At 43.0% G+C, this 26,619-nt stretch overlaps 1 protein-coding gene across 6 annotated transcripts in view; it reads left to right on the top strand.

Annotated features, from left to right (window-relative positions):
• The window catches only part of celsr1a (cadherin EGF LAG seven-pass G-type receptor 1a), a 312,332-nt gene that overhangs the window by 212,492 nt on the left and 73,221 nt on the right, over window positions 1–26,619 (top strand). For all 6 annotated transcript variants that reach the window (XM_080207361.1, XM_080207358.1, XM_080207360.1 and 3 more), the window contains exons 7-9: window positions 15,645–15,802; window positions 17,423–17,586; window positions 18,950–19,075. In XM_080207361.1, the coding sequence (XP_080063487.1) occupies window positions 15,645–15,802; window positions 17,423–17,586; window positions 18,950–19,075 (448 nt within the window). The remainder of the gene's footprint in view (window positions 1–15,644; window positions 15,803–17,422; window positions 17,587–18,949; window positions 19,076–26,619) is intronic.

Below are 26,619 nucleotides of genomic sequence, written 5' to 3'. Positions count from 1 at the left end.
CTGACTTCCAACTCCCCAAACCCTTGGCCTCCACCCACCTGCTGACTAACTGATTCACCCCCCCCCCCAACCTACTTGTTTTTGCCCAATGACTCCACTCTCAATCATCCCCCACCTACCCCTCAACACTGTACAAACTGTCCTCCTCCAAATGATCCCTTCAGTTTACACGGACCGACTGACCTGTCTCCCACTTAGCCTGACTGTCCTCCCCCACTGACCAACCATTTAGATAAAATGCTCTTTTATTCTTCCTGCCAAAGTGGACAATTCCACACTTTCCCTTTTGCCAGGTCTTTGCCCACTCAACTTAACTTATCCAATTCCCTTTATAGTCTCCTTACATCTTTCTTCACTGTTTACTTTCCTACGTATTTTTGTGTCGTCAGCAAATTTGACAACCGCACTTTCTGTCCCTTCATAAGTCACTTAAATGCATTGTAAAAGGTTGTGACCTGTGCACTGATCCCTATACCACTTGTCATATCCTGATAACTAGAAAAAGATCTATTTATACTATCCTCTGTTTACTGTTAGCCAGTCAATCTTAAATCTACGCCAAAATGTTACCCACTAAGCTATGAGCTTTTACTTTTGCTAACTTCTGATGTGGCACCTGATCAAATGCCTTCTGGAAATCTAATTAAGATACTTCCACTGGTTCCCCTTTATCCACAGTATGTCTCAGTTTCTGAGGCACAGTTGGTCAGTGCATTCAGCTGTTGACTAAATATTGATGGTTTGATGTGACATGGAAGTGTTTATCAATGGTTTATGTTACTTCTTCAAACAGTCCCAATAAATTGGTTAAACATGATTTCCTTTTCACAAAACCATCTTGACTCTGCCTGATTGCTTTGAACTTTTCCAAGTGCCTTGCTATAACATCTTTAAAAATAGCTTCTAACGTTTTCCCTATGACAGATATTAGTCTAGCTGGCCTGTAACTTCCTGCTTTCTGTCGCTGTCCCTTTCTGTACAAAGGTGTTCAATCTTTCAATTTAACTGAACCTTCTCCAGTCCAGAGATTATTACCTTTAAGGTTCTGCTTTTTAATCTAGTGCAGTGATCCTCATATCTCTCTGCAGAACCACTTTCCTAGTTCTATCTATGGCATTGGTACCCATTTGGGCTACAATAACTGGATCCATCTCCTTCCACTGCAAGTTCCTCTCCCCGACATCAGGCCAGTAACGCAACTGTCTGGGTGAAAAGTCATCAACATGAAACATTGGGTCAAATTTAATGAGTCCAACAAGGGCCTTATCCAATGGTTGGAGAACCAGTGAGAGCCCTGTCTGGTAGGTGCTATGCAGCAACGAGGTAACCAGGCACTTAGTGGGCAGTGCCTGGCCTCTCAACAATCAACACTCCCAGTGAAGTGCAAATCCTACCTCCGAGTGGTGGCCAATCAAACCCCAGCAACTCCCCAGTACAGGCAGTGCCGTCGGGAGTGGTAACCGCTGCCAGCACCGCACGTGAACCTGTAGGAGGAATTAGCCATGGATCCCAAGACTGAGTTGAGTGTGGGTGGGATGGGCATCATAGGGAATTGGTCACCAATGAATGAAGATACGGAGGGCTGGAGCAAGTGGTGGCTTTCAGTGGTTCCTGTCCATGTTGCTGCCGGGTTCCTGAATCAGGCAGCGTGCCCATCACCACTCCCTTACCACCACGGGCAGCCTCCCAATACGATTTTCGAGGCAACCTCTCCAGATCGTAAGTCACTGCCCACTGCTGGTTGAATACCAGTGACGGTGAGGTGAGGTCCATAAATGGTCCTGGAGTAGCCATCCCACTGTCCCCATCTGGAGCTTGATTTAGTGGAGTTGAGAAGGTGGCAGGGTCTGTGCTCATCCACCAGATCAGATGACCCCCCCCCCCACCCAATCTCCAAGAGGTCATTAAATTCCACCCCGTACCTCTGTACGTCTCCAGACAGATGCTACTAGCAATTTCTGCTGTAAAATGTTCAAATAGATCCGTAGACTCCCTATAGTACAGAAAGAGGCTATTCGGCCCATCGAGTCTGCACTGACTCTCAGAAAGAGCACCCTACTTAGGCCCTCCCCTCTACCCTATTCCCGTAATCTTGTGAATTTAGCATGGCCAATCCACCTAATCTACATATTTTGGACTGTGGGAGGAAACCCATGAAGACAAGGGGAGAACATGAAAACTGCACACTGACAGTCGCCCAAGACTGGAATCAAACCTGGTTCCCTGACACTTTGAGGTAGCAGTGGAACTACCGTGCCACCATGCTGGTATATAAAATGGTTCTGTCATTGCTTCATTCAATGCTGGCAACTGCGTGTCTACCCACTGTTCACTAAACACTTGACTTAATGGCCCATAAATCATTGTGTTGTGAGGTTGAAGTCGTTGAACACTGAATTCAGGGAATTAAGTCACATTCCACTCATTGACTCTCGGAATCCTATATTGGTTTGTTGATGATCCTCTCTGGTATCATACACTGTCTGTGTGCGCCTGTCTGTCTGTGTGTGTCTGTCTGAGCAAAGTGCAGCAATTTAGCGGTGGGCAAACCTTTGGCCAATGTGTGCTGACATTAGGCTTGCTTCATTCCGCGAGCCCTGTGGGAAAGTAGTTTGAAATAAAGGAAATCTTTCTGTGCAGGCACCGTGCTCCCCAGACAGTTTTGCTGATTGTCCCATTGTGCACTCCAAGAAAAAGCGTTTGTCCCTGTCCCTGTCGTCGTTGTCACCACCACCACCACCAGTCCCCACTCCCAGATGTCCGCCACCAATGATTTGAAAAGCATTCTCCTCACGGGGTGAGCTGCCTGTGAAGGTGCAACAGGTGTCAGTGGCTAACCCCAAACATGAGGCCTGATTTCATGTGGTCCTGATCTGGGCCCAGACTAATTCTTATTCCTCAAAGTGGTGAGGTCTCCTTTGGGGCTGCATTAGGTAAACTTGTTTTCATTGTTTTACATCTACAGCTGCTGCGCTGTTTAAAATACAACCTGCATCCTTGGTATTCTTAACACAGAAAAAAGTCACAGTCGTGTCCAGAAGTGAAGTCTGTTGTGATAAACAGTGACCTGTGCACTGAACTAGAGGATCCATGGGATGATGGTTTGAGACATGCTCAGGGCATATCTTATTTCAACCATCAACAGCTGCATATATCACATTGATTTACAATTACATTTCGGTGTCAGTAACTTTAGAATGATGTGAGGTGTCTCTCGAGACTCTTGCATAAATCTTGTGTTGAACAAATGTGCACAAAAGAGAAAAGGAGCTGAAAATGTACGTTAATGTGTAATAAATTCCAGAGCAAAATGTGTAGGTTACAGTAGTGTGTTGGGCATTGATTTACACTTACTGCCACAACTGGAGATTGTTTTTAAAAGCAACAAGTGCTGGTGAGGTGAATGTATCCATTATCCTTTAAGAAAAAAGGCCTCATTCTGTTGTGCTTTCTGGGAGAGTAACGAAACAAAGCAGTGATGGGCATATGGTCAACATAATGACCGTTGGAGCGCCCCATGTATCATGTGCAGTGTTGATTCTCCCCGAGGTGTAAGGCTTGGAAGCTAAAAGTTGGTTCAAATTCCTACAGTGCTTTCATAACATCAGTCATGACTGCACCTCTAAATCATTACCTGGCATGTGGAAAGGTGCTCTGGTTTCCTCCCACAGTCCAAAGGTCTGCTGGTTAGGTGAATTGGCCATGCTAAATTGCCCTTCAGTGTCGGGGGACTAGCTAGGGTAAGTAGGTGAGGTTAGGGGGATAGAGCCTGGCTGGGATTGTTATTGTTGCAGGTTCTCTGGATTCTATGACTTAAAAATCATAGAATCCTGCAGTGCAGAAGGAGGCCATTTGGCCCATCGAGTCTGCACCAGTCACAATCCCACTTCTACTTTTAAATATCCCAAGGATGTGAAAGATGCTTTATAAAAGCAAACTTTTCCTACACTTAATATTCAAAAGCCGAAAGGTGAGGGTTTCATATTTCACTCTTGTTTTTCTCTCGGTTTTTGCTGTTATTTAATTCCTTGCACCTTCCAGTCTCTTTGGCTTTGTGCTGTTCTGTTCTCATTATTTTCATTTAATTTTCATGCTTCTTTGAATTTTAGTCCTAACTTCTTTATTTGTTCCCTATCCCTTTCACTGCATTCATTTTTCAGTTTTGTGTGGACCTTGTGCCAGAGTTGTTGTTTCCAGAGCCCTAAGCTCTGGATTTCCCATTGTAAATGTCTCTGGCTCTCTAACTCTCTCACTCCTCTTTTAAGACGCTGCTTAAAATCTGCCTGTTTGACAAGCCTCTGGTTATCCGCTCTGATAGCTCCTTCATAGCTCCGTGCCAAATCTTGATTGGTGTTAAACTGTCTTGGAATGTTCTGCGAAGCTTAAAGTGCTATAAAAATCCAAATTGTTGCTATTTCACTGAGAGCCCTTCAGGAGCCATTTGAGGTGCTCTGTACCTGGACTTTTGCTATGATGAAAAGCCACTCTGTTGTGGTGAAAATCCCAGAAATGGGCATGATTTCTCAACCCTGTCCATCAACCTGGCATTTCACGTCTTTGTAGGGGGTAAGACTGGAGTTTGGGCCAGGTTTCATGCACATATGGGCAACTGGCCATTTAAATCACTTAAATCATTTAGTTCTGGCCTTCACTGACTTCCAATTATCAAACCTCTAGCTGCATGAATCTCAGAATGCTCAGAACTAATAAGTCTGAATTTGATGGACTTTTTAGATAGCTAGGCTACCCCTTTGGGGAGACAAGGTACCTCTTTGCCTAGGTTTCTGGGACACCTTTGGGAGAGATAAGGCACCCATTGAAATTGTTAGTGCTGAAAATGATTATGCACTTCATACTCATGAACTCTTTGGAAGCGTCAGAGCTGTCGGAGACAGCATCAACGGATACAAAGTGAGTTTTCATGGAGAGGGTGAGGAAAAAGGATGATGAGTGGAGGTGTATTTGGCTGCGTGAGTTGGCTTAGGTGTTATGAGAGACCATGGGTGTGGATAGAGGGGTATGGGTTGACTTAGGTTGGCATGGCTGGGGCACAGGAAATGTGTGAAGTGGGGTTGAGGATGGGGAGGGATCATTTTCATTTAAAAAATGTAAGCACAGTGCCTGAGCAGAGACAGGACTTATGCCCAGCCCACACAAACAGCTGGGCCTGAATCTGTAGAATACATTCTTTGGATCTTTCAGCTGAAGGAGTAATTCCTTCACAAGACTGAAGGTGCTTCCAGCTAGCACTTGGACATCTGAAAGGTACAGTAGTGATGGAGCTATTCCTTAAGACACTTTGGACTAAGAGAAGGAAACTGAGTTGGGATTCATTCTGGATTGCTCTCTCTTGACTGGCACAGTGCCCACGTGAGGAGTGAACAAATCGGAATCAAATGTGATGGCTACTTGGGGTCTTATAATTTGTATCTGGGAAGAGGAGAGTGGAATGGGAAGATATTTTTGGAGGGCAATGAAGAAATGTGGGGTTTTTTGTCTGTCTAGTGGAGTCTGGTAGTAGGACCCATTTGTAATTTTTTTCAACCAATTTCCCTCCAACTGTCTGCCCCATTGGGTTTGTTCTCTGTCAGGCTGGTAAGTGACCAGAGAGTGGGTGTCATGCAAATCCAATATTCGTTGGAGGAGTGCGTGGGACGTTCTTGGGGTAAGGGTTTAAGTGGGAGATGGGGGGGGAAATCACACAAGGGGTGTTGGTGAGAAGCGTGGTCCCAGCCTTTCTCATCAGGATTCCTGATAGCCTTGGATTGAAATGGAGACTCACAACTTCCTTAAAATCTTTGATTGTCACATCTCCTGAGAGCTGATTGGTGACTGAGGACCTTCTCCAACCTGAGCAAACCACCTCCAATATAACCATGTGGGTGGGTTGGAGTTGGGTTACCTGATTTTTTTGAATTTTACTGAGGAATTGATGAATTTCCTTCAAACTATGAATTTAATCCATCAAAAGCAACACTTTAATGAAAGTATTTCTTCATGTTTGGTGCACTATCCCATGTGACCTAACCATACTGGAATCGTCAGGTGAGAAGAGTGAAAAAAATTCCCTTCTGTTTTCTCATGTGACAGGAACACGATGTCCGACAGGATGAAGCAGATTATCGTACAGCATGACGTTTATGATAGTATATTGATAACTGATTATCACTCAAATATCCCTGTGGCACAAAGCACTACTATCACATATTGTACAGAATTTGTACTTTTGCCCCAGTGATTTTACTTCTTAACCTACACAAAAGTCTTGAACATTTCAGCAATAGTAATTTCCATTTGAACTCTGTTGTAATTGCTCTGAAGAACAGCACAATCCTTTGTGTTGCATTGCCCAGCGTTGCTATGTTGTTCCTAACCAGGTACACATGCGTATCAGGTAACAATATCGCTTGCAGTCACAGTTTATTTCCCTTTCCTGTTTTCAATAGAGGAGCTTGTTAAATTATCTTACCTTTTCTCTTTCATTCCACTGTTATTTTTCTGTCTCTGTCCCAGGGGCTAGCTGGGGATTGGGAGTCAAGTGCCCGAACTTTAAAGTTTATTTATTTATTATTCTCACAAATAGGCTTACATTAACAATGCAATGACATTATTGTGAAAATTTCAACATTAATTGTTGCAGGCCAAGAGGTGCCCAAACTCTTGACCTGCGCCAATTTAAGTGAAATTAGTTATTGCCGGGTACTTGAAAGTGGATTAGAGAGAAAGAAGAATTGGTTCCTCTTGTGTTTTCCTTTCCGTAGAATCTCTACAGTGCATAAGGAGACCATTTGGCCCACCGAGTCTGCACTGACCACAATCCCACCCAGGCCCTGTTCCCGTAACCCCATATTTACTCTGCTAACCCCTTTGACACTAGGGTCAATTTAGCATGGCCAATCAACCTAACCCTCACACCTTTGGACTGTGGGACGAAACCAGAGCACCTGGAGGAAACCCACGCAGACATGGGGAGAATGTGCAAACTCCACTCAGACAGTCATCCCAGGCCGGGGAATTGAACGCCATGTCCCTGGCGCTGTGAGGCAGCAGTGATAACCACTGTACCGCCATGCCGCCCATTTGATTTGATTTATTATTGTCACGTGTTGGGATACAGTGAAAAGTATTGTTTCCTGCGTGCTATATAAAGCATATTGTTCGTAGAATTCATAGGGGAGAAGGAAAGGAGAGGGCACAGAATGTAGTGTTACAGTCATTGGTAGAGAAAGATTAGTTTAGTATAAAGGAGGTCCAGCCACATGTCTGGTGGCAGCAGGGAGGAAGCTGTTCTTGTGTCAGTTGGTGCATGATCTCAGACTTGTGTATCTTCTTCCTAATGGAAGAAGGTGGAAGAGATTATGTCCGGGATCCTTGATTATGCTGTCTGTTTTTCCAAGGCAGCAAGAAATGTAGACGGAGTCAATAGGTGGGAGGATGGTTTGTCTGATGGACTGGGCTACAATCACTACCCTCGATGCAGCAGACATCCTTTGTGACATGAAGTCTGCAGATCCCGAATCAGGCTCACCAGCCATCTCCGGACTCATTGAAGACTTACTTTGGATTTTAGCCAATAATACTTTGTTACCATTTGTTGGCTGTGTAAGCAGTGTAGATGGAAATATAAAATTACAGAGATTAATAAGTCAAGTGAATTGGCAAATCTGTGGCAAATGGGTTTCAATTTAGACACATGTGAAGTCATCCTCTATGGACCTAAAAAGGACAGAGCAGAGCACCTTTCAAATGCTGAAAAGTGCAAAGAGTAGAGATCCATATAAACCTGGGGATTCAAGCGCACAAATCGTTAAAATGCAATGGACACTACAGAAAATAATCAAAAGGCTAATGGAATGCTGGCCTTTATAGCTAGCAGGCTGGAATACAAGTAAGTAGAATAATGCTATACCTAAGCAAAGCCCACACCTATGTTCGCATTCGACACCACATCTCTTGGCTTTAGAGAGTTGTGCTGGAGAGATTTACTGGAAAGATACTTCAATTCCAAAGGTTAAATTACGAAGCAAGATTACAAGAATTGGATTGTATTCCCTGGAATTTGAAGGTTAAAGGGTGATTTAGTTCAACTTTTAAAAATATTAATAGGAACCGATAGGATAAATAGAAATGGTTTCCGCTGGTGGAGAAGTGGAGGATATGGGGATGTAGTGTAAATGTTAGAGCTAGACCTTTCCAACATTATGTATGGAAACAATTATACATGAGAAGGTGGTCAAAATTTGTTCCTGTGTTCTGATGTTAAATCAATTATCAATATTAATTTTTTTTTAACAAATGGACATATGGAGTAGGAACAGGAGTCGGCCATTCCAGCCTGCTCTGCCATTCAATAAGATCATGGCTGATCTGATTATAACCTCAACTCTACATTCCCACCAACCCCCAATAACCTTTCACCCCCTTGTTCATGAGGAATCTATCTCCCTCAGTCTTAAAAATATTCAAAGATTCTGCTTCAACTGCCTTTTATAGAAACATAGAAGATAGGAGCAGGAGGAGGCCATTTGGCCCTTCAAGCCTGCTCTGCCATTCATTACATTCATGGCTGAGCATCCAACTCAATAACCTAATCCTACTTTCTCCCCATAGCCTTTGATCCTGTTTGCTCTAAATGCTATATCCAGCCACCTCTTGAATACATTCAATGTTTTGACATCAACTATTTCCAGTGGTAATGAATTCCACAGGCTCACCGCTCTTTGGGTGAAGAATTGTCTCCTCATCTCTATTCTAAAAGGTCTACCCTGTATCCTCAGACTGTGACCACTGGTTCTGGACTCCCCCACCATTAGGAACATTTTCCCTGCATCTACCCTGTTTAGTCCTGTTAGAATTTATAAGTATGAGGAAGGGAGACTCACAACACTCTGACAGAAAAATAATTCTCACCCCTGTTTTGAATGAGTGACTCCTAGTTCTAGATTCTCCCACAAGAGGAAACATGCTTTCCACATTCACCTTGTCAAGACCCTTCAGGATCTTTAAAGGTTTTTGATCAAGTCACCTCTTGCTTCTGTAAACTCCAGTGGATACAAGCTTAATCTTTTCTTGTAAGACAACCCACGCCTTCCTGCTACAAGTCTACTTTCTCTGAACTGCTTCCAACGAATGCATTTACATCTTTCCTTAAATCTTTCCTTGACTGGAGGATTTCAGGGACATTTGGGAAAGGTAGGTATGTGGAGTTGCGTCATAGAGCAGCTGTGATCTCACTGAATCAGAGAACAGGTTTGAGAGACTGACTGGCCTGCTCCTGTTCCGATGTATTCCAATGGCACTCACAGACACAGATTTAGTGGAAACAAGTTGAAAGTTCTTTCTCAGTGAAAGCAAAACAATTTCCAAGCCCTGGCTCAGAAAGATGTAATTTGACGTTCTTGCAGTGAGAATAATAATTACAAATTTCCACACACAACAGGAACATTTCAATCAGAGAGGAGAGGAAGACTAAATTGGATCTGTATCAAAAAGCCACCTCCTACCCAGTTTTCTGGCGATATTAATTCAGTCTTAACCATTCAGCCAGATATTGTAACTTCTGAAAATTTTAACGGTGGCACAGTGGTTAGCACTGCTGCCTCACAGCACCAGGGACCTGGGTTCGATTCCCAGCATGGGTCATTGTCTTTGTGGAGTCTACATGTTCTCCCTATCTCTGCATGAGTTTCCTCTGGATGCTCCAGTTCATCCCACCGTCAGATAGATGTACTGGTTAGGTGCATAAGTAGATTCTCCGAGGGGATAAAGGGTTATCAGGGGTAGGCAGGAGTGCAAGACTGAAGTTACATCAGCCATGACCTTACTGATTGATGGAGCAGGCCCAAGGGATCGAGTGGCCTATGCATAAAGTTTAACACTGAGCCACAGTATTAGGGCAGGGAACCAGAACTTTGGTCAAAGAGGTAAATTTTAAGCAATGTTTTCAGGAGAAAAGAAAGGTTGAGATTTTGTTAGTGATCTTCTTACAGCACATCTGACTTGTTATCATGACTTCAGTTTTTCACCTCTGCAACCTGATAGTTGATGCCCCTATACCTTCCCCACTGTTGATCCTAATCCACAGTTTAACCATGTCAGATTGATTGTCCAATTCTCGCCTCATTGGTCTCCTTACCTCAAACTATTCACAAACTGCAACCAATCCAGAATGGTGACTAGTGCTGTCTGCTGCACAATGTTTTGTACATCCATCCCATATCACGTTTCTTCCTCAGCCATAGATCTTCCCTGAAAACTTCTTCCTGGTGCCTTCCATTCCATCACATTGTTGTTGAAATTCTCCGCTTAGCTTTTCTGTTTGACTCTTTCCGACCTTCAGAAGATTCCTTAACAAACCTTTCGCTTTGACTCAGCCTTGGCACTCACAGCCTTTCCTGCTGAGTGCTTTCACCTTTTAGTTGTTCCTTTCTGAGAACAATGGTGGTGACACGGTGGCACAGTGGTTAGCACTGCTGCCTTGCAGCACCAGGGACCCGGGTTCAATTCCAGCCTCGGGTCACTGTCAGTGTGGAGTCTGCGTGTTCTCCCTGTGTCTGTGTGGGTTTCTCTGGGTGCTCTAGTTTCCTCCCACACTCCAAAGATGTGCGGGTTAGGTTGATTGGCCATGCTAAATTGCCCATTAGTGTCAGGTGATTAGCGGGGTAAATATGTAGGGTTACGGGAATAAGGCCTAGGTGGGATTGTGGTCAGTACAGACTCAATGGGCCAAATGGCCTTCTGCACTGTAGAGATTCTATGATTCAATGAAATGGTTGTTGTTTTTGCCTTTCCTGTTGTTTCTAGTTCGTTCATTATGGGGAAAAAAATTGTTCCATTACTGTATGCAGTTGCTGCTGTTAGGGGATGTACCTCATTAAACATGCATCACGAATGATTGGGACTGGTGGACCATTGACCTGGAAATGGAACTGTTGAAGCAGTGACATGGCTCCGGCTGTTTATCAAGGCCGGGTGTTGTGTAACAATTGGCCTAACGCCTCGTTGTCACTATGGAGACATCCACAAGTTTTGGCTTTGATTGAGTATGTCACAGACTGAATAAACATCATATGGCACTACCAGTATCCAGGGGCACATAAAACAAAAAAGACCAATTTTGGATAAACCTGTTCAGACTTTAGATGTCTGAGTGTTTTCAGGATAAAAGGAGCTGACTCCAGAGCAAGAAAGGAAATCCGATCTAGCTAACAACTGAATATGGACTGAACGCGTGTTTCAAAAAAAAACGAATATTTGTAACACTGTTAAAACAATCAGCTGTGGCTGAAGTTTGAATTGGATGGTGCAGACTTTATTTTTCAACTATACAGAAAATGTCATCTCTGGAATATTTTTGATCTGCAATCTTTAACCCTGTGAAAACTGCAATGCAGTTAGAGCTAACAAGCAGCTCCTAATTAGTGCAAAGTACAATCGCACGAGAACTTCATAATCTCTCATGGCTGAGTACAGAGGTGATGGTTCTTGGAACAAGTGGTGAGTGGGTTTGAGTCTCGTTTTGCTTATTCTTTACAGGATGTGGGCATCGCTGGCTCGACCAGCATTAATTGTCCATTTTAATTGCCCTTGAGAAGGTGCTGGTGAGTCACTTCCTTAAGCCGCTGTAGTCCCTGTGATGTAGGTTCACCCACAGTGCTGCTAAGGGAGGGCGTTCCATGATTCTGAATTAGCAACAATGATGAAATGGTGATATATTTCCAAGTCAGGAGTATGTGTGACCTGGAAGGGAAGTTGCTCCAATGCAGCTGTTGCTTAGTTTAACACCACTGGCCAATGTTGCATCTTTTCTTAGTTGAGAAGGTGGTGTTATGGTTCAGGTAAGAAACTTCAAAGTGTTTTATGAAGTCTGCCTGGATCATAAGTTTTGCACCTTGAATTTGGCTGGGATAAGTCTGATATGTTTCACCTCAGGGATATGATTCAAATGACCCAGTGAGAAGCTTTTATCAAGTTTATTTATGAATATAGTTAACGTATAGTAAGAATATTAGCAAAACTCTTATCAATTACAAACAAAAAAAAACCACACTAATGTATAACTCTTAGCAAATATATCTAAGATGTTACAGTCAAACCAATCCCATAAACAAAATCCTTCCACAGGTTTAACACAGCAAAGACTAATACTCACGTGATACTGGAATTGAGTCCTTTGGATGAATGCTGCAGTTCTCTTGATGCACTCAAAACAGTTTGAAATCAGAACAGCTTCCCAGTTCACCAGGGAGAGACATTGGTCAAGCCACCAACAGCAGATTTTCTACTGCACAAAGGCAAGAAGTCTTGCTTTCAGCAAACCTGCAGAACTTCCAAAAGAGAAAAAGATAGAGACACTCCTTTGCAATTTGATGTCCCTTCTAAAACTAAACCCTGCTGCCAGCCAAAAATAGAAGATAAAACCTTGAATTCCCTAGGAAGGAAACAAAAAATGACCAGAACCCACGACCTTCCTCCTAATAATGCAGGGTCATAAATCAATCCAGAATAAAAATAAACCCCATTTAAAAAACATTGAAGGAGCAATAAAAGGAGTTGTACAGAGAGCCCAGCAACAATGAGAGCTGTGGCTGTGAGACCTGCCGATAACATGATTTTAAAAGTAATCTCTTAAAGATACACTAACAACACAGTGGACGTTAATTTTTCATATAAGTTCGTGTTGGTGTTCATGCTCCCTGGCTGAGGGAGGTGTGGAGATGCAGTGGATACTTCCATGGAAAAATGAGAGCTCTTCAAAATGAACTTTATTTTCTTGCTCCTCAGAACATTATGTGTGTGGGTGTGGATGTGTGTGCATTCTGTTCAACTAGTATCCCTGCGCTCACTGACATCGATTGCGTCCCAGTTGTGCATCACCTCTATTTTAAAATTCTCATTCTTGTGTTCAAATCCCTCTATGGTCACTGGCCTCTCTTTATTTGTCACCTGTTTCAACACGATAATTCTCTGAGATTTTTCTCTGAGATAATTCTCTGAGAAAATCCTGCAACTGCAACTCTCCAACAACATAGGTAAGATGAGGAAAGAGGTTTTGCTCAGAGTTTGAGGAGCTGGATGCTCAATGAGAAAGCAGAACCTCAAAGGTAATCACCTTTGTATTATTACCTGAGCCACGTGCGAATTGGCTGAGGGTAAATAAAATGAAAGAGATGAATGCGTGGCTGAAAGATTGGTGTGGGTTTCGTTTCTTGGGGCATTGGCACTAGTACTGAGGGAAGTAGGAGCGCGACCGTTGGGAGGGTCTTCACTTGAACTGTGCTGGGGCCACTGTTCCGGCAAGTCTTATAACTGAGGAAGTAGAGAGAACTTTAAACTAACTGGAGAAGGGAAAGGATTGTGTCGGAGAAGATTAAATAAATGAAAGGGAAATTACAAGGCAATAGATCAAGGTAGCAATAAAAGTAATGATAATCAGGGTATGGCAGGAAGGCACAGTGATTGCAAATTGAAGATGTGCCAGCAGACAGGGCAGAGCATTCAGCTTTTATTGTTTCTGTAAGAAGTGCTCTGTATCTGAATACCCGCAGCGCTCACAATAAAACAGATGAATTGTCAGCACAAATAGAAATTTATATGTATGACCTGATAGCTATTGCACATTAGACGTGGTGACAAGGAAACCAAAAGTGGGACCTGAATATCCAAGAGTAAATCACACACAGCAAGGGGAGGAAGGTGGGAAAGACGTTGGGGTAGCTCAGTTAATTAAAGAGGGCATTAATGCTGTACTGAGATGAACTTGGTTCAGAAGGTCAAAATGCAAAATCAGTTTGAGTAGAGCTAAGAAACCATAAGGAGCAGAAAATGTTGCTGGGAATTGTACGTAGGCCACCAAATAGCAATGGTAATGTATATCACAGTACAAATCAGGGGTGTGTGTGTAACGAGGATAATATAGAAATTGTGGAAGACTTCAATCTACATACACACTTGGTAAACCTAATTACTATTAATGCTGTGGAGGGCTGATTCTTGGAATGTGTCTACCTGATTTTCTGGAACAGTGCGTTAAGGAGCCATTTAGGGAATGGGCTATTTTAGAATGTAGGATCAGTACAGTGCAGAAGGAGGTCACTCAACCCATTGAGCCTGCACCGACAACAATCCCACCCAGGCTCCATCCCCACAATCCCATGCATTTACCCTTCTAATCCCCTGCTTACCCTGCTAATATTTTGCCATAAAAAAGGACTAAATAATCTTGTTGTAAAGCAACCTTTAGGAAAGAATGATCATAATATAACAACATTTTATCTTCAGCTTGAAAGTGACATCATCCAATCAGAGACTAGGGCCGAAATCCTACCACCTTGTCTGCCCCAGAATCGGGTCAGACAAAGTTCCCAGAATGGAAATCTGTTGTCCGTAGGTGGGAATTTACCATCGCACCTGAGCAAAACCATAAAATCCCACCCTTGGGTCTTAATTCGAAACAAAGAGAAGGAAACAAAGAAAACAAAGGAGAAAATTGCCTTCGGTAGTTCAGGAAACTATATTAAAAGTTATAACAGTGGACAGACAATGGCTAATATTTAAATAACTAATACATAGTTTCCAATAAAAGTACATTAATGCCTTATTAGTGCCTTCCTGTCTAATTCTGATTATCATTACTTTTATTGCTACCTTGATCTATTGCCTTGTAATTTCCCTTTCAGTTATTTGATCTTCTCCAGCAAGGAAAATGTTCCAACCATGGCTAACAAAATAAATCTGTGATTGCAGCAAATCATAGGAAAAGGCATATAAAGTTGCTCTAAAAATGGTAAACCTTAGAATTGGGAGCATTTTAGAATTCTGCAAAGGTGGACCAAAACAAAATTAAGAGAACATAGTCATTCCTTGTTAATGTATTTGGAAAACAAAATGCTGCAGTGGGTTTGATAGTTTATGGTTCTGCTGTTTTTTTTTATTCATTCGTGGGACGTGGGCGTCATTGGCTGACCAGCATTTAGTGCCCAACCCTAGTTGTCCTTGAAGGACAGTTGAGAATCAATTGCATTGCTCTGGCTTTACAGTCAAATGTAAGTCAGACCAGCTAAGGAGAGCAGATTTCCTTCCCTAAAGGACACTAGTGAACCAGATGGGCTTTTCTGACAATCAACAATGGTTTTATGGTCATATTCCAGATTTTTTTATTGACTTCAGATTCCACTAGCTGCCATGGCAGGATTCGAACCTGGGTCCCCAGAACATTAGCTGAGTTTCTGGATTAATAGTCTAACAATAATACCACTAGGCCATCGCCTCCCCACTGGGTCATTATGCATGTGCCTGTTTCTAAGTTGGAGAAAGCACTTTGGGCCCAGGTCTGCTCTTAATGTCGTTCTTGAGCTGATTGACAGTGGTTTCCAGGTGTAAACTGATGGAAAGTGGATGTTGCTCCATGTGTCCTTGGGAAAACGCTTGCAGTGTGTTGCACCTTCTTTGGCAAGCCCAGATTTGTATGGAGAAATGCAGGCCCAAACATGCATTATGATACTTAAGTAAAATGATTCTCATGTTCACTGGATCCCATGTTGTTCTGTTCCACGTCTAAATATGTCAGGAATAATTTTTTTAAAATGATAATGTGACTCCTTTCGCCTCGCAGCGAAAATTAACCCTTCTCTTCTTTGGTTTAGCCCAATATTGGCAGATTAGGTATTCCTCATGGGCCATCAGGGGAAAAGGTTGCAGTGGTTACTGTTGATGATTGTGATACTGCCGTAGCTGTGCGATTTGGAAGCCGTATTGGAAACTATTCATGTGCTGCTCAGGGAACGCAGACCGGATCAAAGAAGTAAGATCAGTTAATTTACTTCTTCATAAACGTTTCATCAATTTGGTCTCATACAAATTTGTCAGGCTTATTCAAAGAAAAATGCACCATTTTGGTTAACATTACAAATGACGCTGCCTAGTAGAAATTAATTTAGAAGAAGAATTAAAATTCATCTGTCCATGATCAATTCATCCGTCAATGGTTTGCTGTGTCAATACCTGTCACTGGGCTGGAGACCTGTTCCCAGTTCTGTCAGTGATGCTGTATAACTAACTACACACAAAGAGATGTAAGGCCGAACCCTGGTGACTCTATTTCTGACCCCCCTCCTCCCCTCTATGGAGCAGCATTGAATATCTGTTTGTCTACTCCCTTTCTGAAACGTTGAAATCTAATCATGGTAACAGCTTGAAGACCTAGGGTTGAATTTTCCCATCCCACCCGCCATGGGAACTGTAACAAATGGGACAAAAAAATTCGGCAGACCGTGCGGGCGGGCACTTCCGGTCTTGGCACGAGTGCAGCTGGGAAATCTCGCCCATGGTGTACAACCTGAGTCTGCAGATCCCACCTCCGTCCCCTGTTTTTTAGATTTTTGTTTTTAAAAGATCAAAAATTTTAACAGGGCAATTTAGCGTCAGTCACATTGCTGTGTCTCTGGAGTCACATGTCGGTCAGACCAGGTAAGGACGGCAGATTTCCTTCCATAAAGGACGTTAGTGAACCAGATGGGTTTTTCCAACAATTGACAATAGTTTCATGGTCACCAGTAGATTCTTAATTCCAGATATTTTTTATTGAATTTAAATTCCATCACCTGCCAAGACGGGATTTGAACCTGGGTCCACAGAACATTAGCTGAGTTTCTGGATTAATAGTCTAGCCATAATACCACCACCTTCCCTATATAATTTATATCTTCTTTAAAAACTAAGGACAAATGTTAATATTCTGCTTCAGTTAACTTGATGAACAAACCCTTACCCATGCAATTCACATGTTAAAAATTATTATCAGGGAGTATAAGAATGTGAGCATAATTTTCTTAACCCTTTTTGATAAGTTTCTCTCTTGCATGTAATGATTCTTGTTGAGTTATGGTTCAGCAAGAAGGGAGGACACTTCACCAGTTCACTCAGGTCCCCATTCTTCAGATGTGAAGGACAGCCAGCTTTCCGACTTACGGAACATCAGATCCAAAAGTGCCCCTGTCCTTCCCCGATGACCATTCGGTTACTGCCATTGTGCATCATTGAAAGAACTTTAGCTATCATTCTGATGAAATGACTACCTGTATTTTTGAACTCTTTACATTGTTTATGCTCTCCATCCTCTTTCCCCAGTACCCACCCCAGGGACTGACATGAAGAGTTTGTCCTGATATTGAGAAGCCGCCATTGGACTGGAATGGAGACAGTAAGAAGTCTCACAACACCAGGATAAAGTCCAACAGGTTTATTTAGAGTCACAAGCTTCCAGACCCCTGCTCCTTCATCGGTTGAGTGCACCTGATGAAGGAGCAGCGCTCTGAAAGCTCATGACTCCAAATAAACCTGTTGGACTTTAGCCTGGTGTTGTGAGACTTCGTACTATGAAGAGTTTGTGTTGAGGATAACATTATCTGTTGGCCTTCTTCAGGTCTTTAGATTTGACTGGCCCTTTACTGCTTGGAGGTGTCCCCAATCTACCTGAAGACTTCCCAGTGCGCAATCGTGAGTTTGTGGGATGTATGAGAAACTTGACTATTGACAACAAGCAACTTGATATGGCTAGTTTCATAGCCAATAATGGTACACTTGCAGGTAAGTAATTAGAACTTGCACTCTGCAAAATTACCCCTGCCTCAGTGTGAAATCGTAACTGGTGAGGAGAAACACATCCAACTGGTAACATGCTGTTGCATGACTGATATCATTCTAACGGAGACTTTTAGGTAGCTTGTTGTCTAATTATTTGGATGAAAAGCAAAGGCTTGTCATTCATTTTATTTTTATCGTGCGTGCGTAATTTGAATTTTTAGTTTATTAATGCAATTTGGACATCCTAAGCGATAGCTTTGATTGTCAGCAAGTAGGGTTCAATTAACAGTGAACACAAGTTATAAATTCAAATATTAGAGGAGGAAATATCAGGAGGAATGGTCTTTCACCTCCAGGATTATTAACTTGTGGAATAAGATCCAAGGTAGGGGCTTTGAATGGAATAGTGTAACTAGATTAAAGAGGCAAGTCCAAGTATTTTTGAAGAGAAAGTTGAGGGATATGATGACTTGATTGGATCTGAAACCACTAGAGAGGCAGGTTTGGCCAAATGACTATTTCAGTGCTTTAGAAAGCTCTTGCGTTTTTTTGCGTGTCAACACTTCAGAATATTTTAATAATAGTCATCATAGAACAGCAAGGTGGGAAATGAATATATTAGCTGAGCTGTTGAGCTCAAGGAAGAACTAGTTGAGGAGAAGAAAACTTGGTTAATATGGGGCAGCATGGTAGCACAGTGGGTAGCACTGCTGCCTCACAGTGCCAGGGACAATTTCCAACTTGGGCCACTATCTGTGTGGAGTTTGCACATTCTCTACACGAGTTTCCTTCGGGTCCTCCGGTTTCCTTCCATGTTCCAAAGGTGTGAGGGTTAGGTGGATTGGCCATCTAAATTGCTCCTTAGTGTCAGGGGGACTTGCTAGGGTAAATGCATGGGGATAGGACCCGGATGGGATTGTGATTGGTGAAGACTCGATGGGCCGAATGGCCTCCAACTGCACTGTAGGATTCAATGATCTATGATTTTTCTCTCAAACATTGCCTGGCGTAGAAGTGTGTGTTTGGTGGCAGTGAATAACAGGTGTTTTTGCATGGAATTTGAGTGTTAGTCGCCATGGATAAAGGACAGACAATGGGATCTCTCCCTCCCCTCCCACCGTAGACAAGCTTCCGGATTGCCATCCCATGTCTCTTGCCACAGATTTACTCTTCTGTTATTGCTGGGATAAAAACACGGTCATTTCCTGTAAATGTTTGGGGGGAACCTTGTGTATACAGAGCTCTTCCACATTGGAAAGAGGAGAAATAGATGGGTACCAAGTAACAGGGAAAGTCCAGGCAGAATGGAGTTATTGGCGGAGCTGAAAGAACGATTGTAAGCACCAATTCTTTTTCTCATCTGCAGGATGTGCAGCTAAGAAGAACTTCTGTGATGTAAACATATGTCAAAATGGCGGACTGTGTGTGAACAAATGGAATACGTACAGTTGTGAATGTCCTTTGCGATTTGGCGGCAAGAACTGTGAGCAAGGTGAGTGATTTTACTCCACCAGGAATGAGAGGGGAAAAAGGGATGCTTATTTCAGCTTAATGTGAATCTAAACTCCGATCTGACCTGGGCCAGGGCTGTATCACTCACAAAATGGACAAGTGGCACCAGAGAATCGGTCAATGTATAGGGTGACTGACCTGACCCAATGGCTGGCTGTAGTACCATATTGGCATGAACTGGTCCCCTGAACAATTAGTTCAGCTCTACAGTATTTCCTGTCTTTTTGCTAATAGTTTGTATTGTTTGTACAACCACAAACCATGTTTTTTTGTTCACGCCTAATCCCTAAATCACTCCCTGCCTCTCCACACTGAAATGAGGGTCAAATTATTTTAGCTGCTTGGTATGGTTAACGGACATAGAAAGATAGGCTGGGGTTGTTTTCCTTAGAGCAGAGAGGGTTGAGGGTGGACCTGATCGACGTGTACAGAATCATGAAGGATGTAGAGAGGAAGATCCCTTTAGTAAAGGGATCAATAACTGGGGACTCAGATTTAAGGGAAGAGACAGGACATTTAGAGGGGATTTGAGGAAAGGCTTTTTCACCCAGAAGATGGTGGAAATCTGGAACTCTGCCTGAAAGAGTGGTAGAGGCAGGAACCCTCACCATTTAAGAAGCATTTGGATGACCACTTGAAACGCTGTAGCATTCAAGGCTATGGATCCAAGTACGGACAAATGAGATTAGAACAGGGAGGTGCATGATGGGCCGAATGGTCTTTTCTCATGCTGTAAAACTCTATGGGTGGGATTTCCTGGCCTTGCTCGGCCCGAAACCGTAAAATCCCACCCCAGGTTAACGCACCTTCCTATTGTCTGCCCCTTACCCGTTTCGATCCCTGTGGTGGGCGGGGCGGTATAATTCCGGCCTATTTCTCTGTCGCCGGAATCTTGCTGCTGTTCACACCGGCAGAATCCTACGGTCCGGCTGTTGTCACACCCCCTGCGTGGGTTTCCCGGTGGAGAGGAGTACGTTCTGTGGGAATCCACGCTGCCAGTGTGTGGAGCACTGCCTCTGGCTGCCGCAAAACAGCCCCCAAAGGGGGAGGAAAATCCCTCCCAATATCCGTAAAGATCACATCTCAAAAGCACTCCAAAAAATGGATGGACATTGAAAGCACTTCCCAACAAATCTCCGGTGTACTTAATTAACTTCTCTGTCACGCCTCCAGGATATCCGAATAAAAATAATTCATGAGGCTGAAATTTAAGTCATGTATATTCAATTGCTGAAAATTCAGGCTTTAATTTTAATAGCTTAGTTCTGAAATACAATTTGCCTAACGTTTAACAAAATAAATTGTACTCTTGTAATGAAGCTATTCTCCATTTTGTGTTTTCTTCCATTTTAAGATGGTTAGGTATTAAAAGGAATCATCAGCGGAGCTAACACTTTCTATAAATCAGTGAAGCAGCTCCTGCAGTCGCTACCTGTAATTTGATGCACTTAATTGGCCAGTTTAAATCATTCATTCCAGTTCAGTTACTGGAGATGGTCGGCCTCAGGATTGCAGTCTTTCTGTGAATGATGTTTCAGCTTCAGGGCCAATTCTTATCCTAAGGGACAAGAAAATTAAACCGCCAATTTAGATTAGGGACTTAGCATCATCGATAGAATAGAATCATAGAATCCCTGCAATGCAGAAGGAGGCCATTCGGCCCATCAAGTCTACACCGATCACAATCCCACCCAGGCCCTATCCTCATAACCCCATGCATTTACCCTATCTGGTCCCCCTGACACTAAAGGGTAATTTAGCACGGCCAATCCACCTAACATCTTTGGACTGTGGGAGGAAACCAGAGCGCCTGGAGGTAGACATGGGGAGAATGTGCAGACTCCACGTAGACAGTTAACCAAGCCAGGAATTGAACCCAGATCCCTGGTGCTGCGAGACCACTGTGCCACCCCTTGATTTTGAAATTTTATTAAATTTCAAATTTATTAATTTTATTAAAACAGCAGACAAAAGCAATTTTATTTGCGCGACTTTGTAAACCCAAGCCAAGGGTTGGGGAGATAAACAGTGTGGGTGATAAACTAATGGTTCACTAGGATTCTCTGTTTCTGTGATTAACTTCCTGACAGTTTTTGTGATTGGCTTACTGTGTTGGTGCCCCAGAGTCATCAACATCAGCAAAACACGAGGACTCCATCTGATCATCACGAAGTGAGATACAGATTCCAGAATCATTTAAGCAGTTGGATTAGATTTCGGAGCGCGATACATCAAAATAAGTCCCTTTCATTAAAGAGCGTTGCTTATTCCAGCTCCAGTTAACTACATCTTGATATTGTGGCACTTCATTTCATAACAAAACCAAGTATCAGCATTATATGTTCCACCATGTCTTTAAGACTGGCTTATGGCCATAAATCAAATGCTGTCCTGTTTGAGGTAACAGTGTTCCCAGTAAAGTTGAAGGTGCAAAATAAAGGATGAGCAGGAGTTATAGAAGTGCTGTTTCCGTCCCTTCTTTTCTCTGCATTGAACTTTTAGTCTCTTTTATTTGACTTTCTTCAAGCTAATGTGTTTCTCAATGCTTCTAGCTGTCCATGTGGCTGATAGATGCTAAGATTTATGGACCGACCTGGTCACAGACACACTCAGTCACTTCCTGAATATGCTCAATGTGTCACTGTTTCCTCCAAAGGGAACCTTTCAATTGTCAAAATGTGGATTAAAATTTTTATGAGGTGGAATACAAAACCCTTTTAGTTGTATCAGTTACTTAAAAAATGGCAACATAACAGAGTTGAAAGATGCTTGGATGTTTTGGAAAGTGTTTTAGTGGGTTTTGTGTCAGAGAATGCATTATTTCTGCTCTTTTGCTCTCACTATCAATACAAAACACTTCTGCACCAAGCGCAGTGTAGATCAGATGCAAAATGAAGGTCCCTTTCCTCTGTCCAACTTTGTCCTTTATTTCCAGTCTCGTAAGAGTAACAGCTACCACATCATCTGGAAATTCATTTCTCGCCTGCTGTGGTCCCCAAGTTTGCAGAGCCATAGTCCCAGCAGCTATATTGGGTGGGATTCTCTGATAACAATCATTCCAGCTCCACTGCCAGTGAGAATAGAAAATTTGGTGCTCAGTATTCACTGCAGCTGCACTGGCAAATCCCAGCCACGGAGAGGGTTGGAGGTTATCAGCGATTGTGTCTTCCAGTGTTCTTTAATGCTGGTATAACCTATTGATGTGCAATCTGTGGGAGGCCGACTTGGTGTCCGTGACAATGGAAGCATCTTAAATGCATACCTGGATCTGGCTCCCTGCTGCTGTCTAGGGATTGTGCTTGGTATTCCCCCCAACAGACTCTGCTGGTCCTCTTTACAAAGAGGGCTGGCAAGGGAAATATTTGAAAAAATTTGCGTCTTTGAGGGCCCAACTTATTTGCCTGGCTTGGAGTCCCCACCCCCTCACTTCATCATCGACCTATTTGCATTCTTCTGGGCGGTTAGCATCTTATGTACTTTTCCTTTCACAGGGAATACTATTGATGCCTGGAAAACGAGAGTTGCCACACATGGAGTCCCTATTCCCTGTGATATGATGAAGTTCATTTGGGGCATCTATGGTATCAAGGTCCTGCTCTTTATCCTGGGTCTTCTGCTGAGCTCCTGTACCAGCCACTGTAGGTCAAAACCCCATCTTGACCACCTTTTCAAATTCATTCATGGGACATGGGCGTGGCTGGCTGGCCAGCATGTATTGCCCATCCCTACTTGCCTGAGAGCAGTTGAGAGTCAACCACATTGCTGTGGCTGTGGAGTTAAATGTGGGCCAGACCAGGTAAAGATGGCAGATTTCCTTCTCTAATGGAACCAGATGGGTTTTGCTGACAATGGTTTCATGGTCATCTGTAGATTTTTAATTCCAGGTATTTTTATTGAATTCAAATTCCACCATGTGCGGAGGCAGGATTCGAATCCGAGTCCTCAGAACATTAGCTGAGTTTCTGGATTAATAGTCTAGCGATGATGCCACTGGGCCATCACCTCCTGTCACCTCAGAGGCTCTTTAATGCTTAAAGTATATGGTGAAAATTAACCATCTCCCCCCCCCAAAACTCCCTAGACTGGTGTTCAAACATTAATATTGTCATTTTTACACAGAAAATAGGAGCAGAAATAGGCCATTTGCCCTGTTCGCCATTCAGTGCGATCATGGCTGATCCTCTATCTCGGCACCATACTCCCCCACTCTCCCCATAGCCCTGGATGCCATTAGAGAATAAAAATCTATCTATTTCCTTATTAAATATATTCATGTGGAAATTTACCAAGAATAAAAGGGGAATAAGCTGAATATCTGCATCCCTGCACATTACGAACTTCATCAATCATTACACTGCCTGAGTCTGGTGGGCAGTTTGACACGGGTACAACTTCAGAATTAAAGAGGTTTAAAACTCACCCAGAGAACCCTGGGTTTCACGCTGATGTGGTTTTAGCATTGACAGCATGAATACATTTCTGAAGTAATAGTTGACCCTTGATTTTATTTGTTAGATTATAAGAGGAAAGTTGTTTTTGTGGTTGGCTCTACTCTTTCTGCTGTTTCTACCCAGCACAGTTTAAAAGTTCAGATCCCTGTGAAGGGTGAGCGGGCATGATGTGGAGATGCCGGTGTTGGACTGGGGTAAACACAATAAAAAGTCTGACAACGTCAGGTTTAAGTCCAACTGATTTATTTGATAGTAAACTCACAAGCTTTCGGGGTTTGTCCCTTCGTCAGGTGAATGGAGGGTGAGCGGTACAGATGCCCACTCCTGTCCTGAGTGCACTCAGTAGCATCATCCTTCTGGGTTAAAAAAATGTGTAATTAGCATGAGGCCTTTCACACCTTTACAATGACAGAGTACGAAATCTCAACGGTCTGCATCTTAAAACGAGATTAACATGATAATTAGTCTAGAAAATGATTCATTTGTCTTTCAATCTAATTATATTGTTTATGGCTGTCACCACTTTACAAGCTGCAAATTACTTAAGTAGAGACCAATTATATCAAAGTGCATCATCTGAGAACACTACACAGTGTCAGCCAATTCTGTTTTCTTTATAATTACAGTGGTAATTGATGTTATTCTCATACATTCTTCCTGACCCTGGCTATATCATGGCAGCTTTTCCCTCTTATTTTACCTTTTGTGCTTTAAAAAAAAATCCTCTTTTCAAACGAAGGGGAAAGGGCCAGCAAAGCTCCCTGTGAGAAAAAAATTAATGAGAGTGGAACTGGCTGCTTTGGCCAGTGGTCGACAAAGCAACACATCAGGCTTACCTGATTTAACCTGTACTGACCTCTCTCTACCACTGTGTGGAACAGAAAATTACTGCAATACTGTTAATTGGGAGAGATACAAGTGCACTTGAGGATTGCTCGGGCGCCCACCACTGTTAAAAAGCACCACCATCTACAGTGAAGAAGATATTTATTTTTTGCAAGGATCCCACCGTGGCAGACACTGGGGGAAAAACAATCTGTCACAGATTGAAAGTATAAGATGATGAATGGGATGGATAGGATAGAGGTGGAGAGACTCTTCCCGCTCAGAAAGGATAGTAGGACTAGGGGGCACAGCCTCAAGATAAAGGGGGGGCGGTTTAGAACGGAGTTGAGGAGGAACTTCTTCACTCAAAGGGTGGTGAATCTCTGGAATTCTCCGCCCGTTGAAGTGGTGGAGGCTACCTCGCTAAATATTTTTAAGACGCGGGTTGATGGGTTTTTGATAAGTGAGGGGATTAAGGGTTATGGGGAGAGGGCGGGAATGTGGAACTGAGCCACGACAGATCAGCCATGATCTTATTGAATCGCAGGGCAGGCTCAAAGGGCTAGATGGCCTACTCCTGCTCCTATTTCTTATGTTCTTATTATATTTGCTCAAAGCAGCAACTGTCCCCTTTAACTATAATTTTGTGTCTGTGGTTACAGCTGTCGTTACTACATAGAGTACTTCTTCTCAACAGAAGAGTCGGTTCCGCTATTCGTATCTCCCCATGTCACTGTTATCATGATAAACCCTATTGGACTTGCACAGTCCTATGAGTCATGCCACATACACATTGTCAACTCCAGGAGTTAAATTATGAGGACAGATTGCATAGATGAGGTATCAATTCCCTTGTGTATTAAAGATTAAGGATGGATCTAATTGAGGAGTTTGAGGTGATTAAAAGTTTGTGTGCACACAAAAACGCTGGAGATCAAAGGAGGAGTAGACCAGATGGCCTGTTAATCCTGTTTCACCATCCAATATGACTATTATTGATCCTGGACATCAACTCCATTTTCTTGCCCACTCCACATAACTCTTAATTTCCTGAGAGATCAAAAATCTGTTTATCTCATCCTTAATTATGTTCAACGGTGGAGTATCTGTAACCCTCTGGGGTAGAGAATTCCCAAGGCTCGCAATCCCAAGGTCAACACAGCGGCACAGTGGTTAACACTGCTGCCTCACAGTGCCAGGGACTCAGATCCGATTCTTGGCTTGGGCCACTGTCTGTGCAGAGTTTGCATGTTCTTCCTTTGTCTGTGTGGGTTTCCTCCGGGTGCTCCGATTTCCTCCCACAGTCCAGAAGACATGTTGGTTAGGTGCATTGGTCGTTTTAAATTCTCCCTCAGTGTACCCGAACAGGGCACCTGAGTGTGGCAACTAGGGGATTTTCGTAGTAACATAGGCCTATTTGTAACACTAATAATTAAATAAATAACTTTGAGTCAAGAAATTTCACTCATCTCAATCCTAAACCTCGTCCTGAGACTGTGTCTCTTTGTTTTTGATTTCCCAGCCAGCAGAAGCAATCTCTGGCTCTGTCCTGTCAAGCCCCATCAAAATCTTGCATGTTCAATGAGATCATCTCTCATTCTTCCAAGCTCAGAGAATATAAACCCAATCTACTTGGTCTTTCATCAAAGACAAACCTCTCATCCCAGGGAGAATCAAGTGATCCTTTACTGTACTGCCTTCAATCCTTCCTTAAGTATGGAGACCAAAATTTCACAGCATGTTCCAGCATGGTCCCATCAAAGCTGTGTATAACTGCAGCAAGACTTTTTTATTCTTGTTCTCCAATCCCCTTGCAATAAAGGCTGATGTGCCTGTTATGATGGCTGCAAAGGGCACGGGGGATCATTACTTTATGTCCCCAAGGGCTTTGTGGAGTATGAACTCCCTTACTGAGCAAGTGGATGTTCGCCTAATTAGAAATGAGCGGAATGGGGCCAAAGCCAGCTGCTTTAATCCAGACCCGTATTCTGTAGATCCTGGGATATCGACTTGCACGATGTAAGTCACGGGTGTGGCTCTTTCGTTGTTGTCAGTGAAGGGTTTTTGGGTTGGAAAATGGCCTTGGTGGAATAATTACAATGCCATTTGCTTTTCTGATTTGCTCTCTGGACCTGCATGCTAACTTTGTGCTCCTTGTACAAGCACAGCCAGGTTTCTCTGAACATCAACATTTCCAAGTGTCAAACCTTTGAAAAATACTTTATTTTTCTATTTGTACAACCAAAGT

The sequence above is a fragment of the Carcharhinus amblyrhynchos genome, chromosome 19, assembly GCF_965287045.1.
Source record: "Carcharhinus amblyrhynchos chromosome 19, sCarAmb.v2.hapA, whole genome shotgun sequence".
Lineage (NCBI taxonomy): Eukaryota > Metazoa > Chordata > Chondrichthyes > Carcharhiniformes > Carcharhinidae > Carcharhinus > Carcharhinus amblyrhynchos.
Note: the sequence above shows the minus strand (reverse complement) of the source record. Positions and strands in the feature narration are given on the sequence as shown.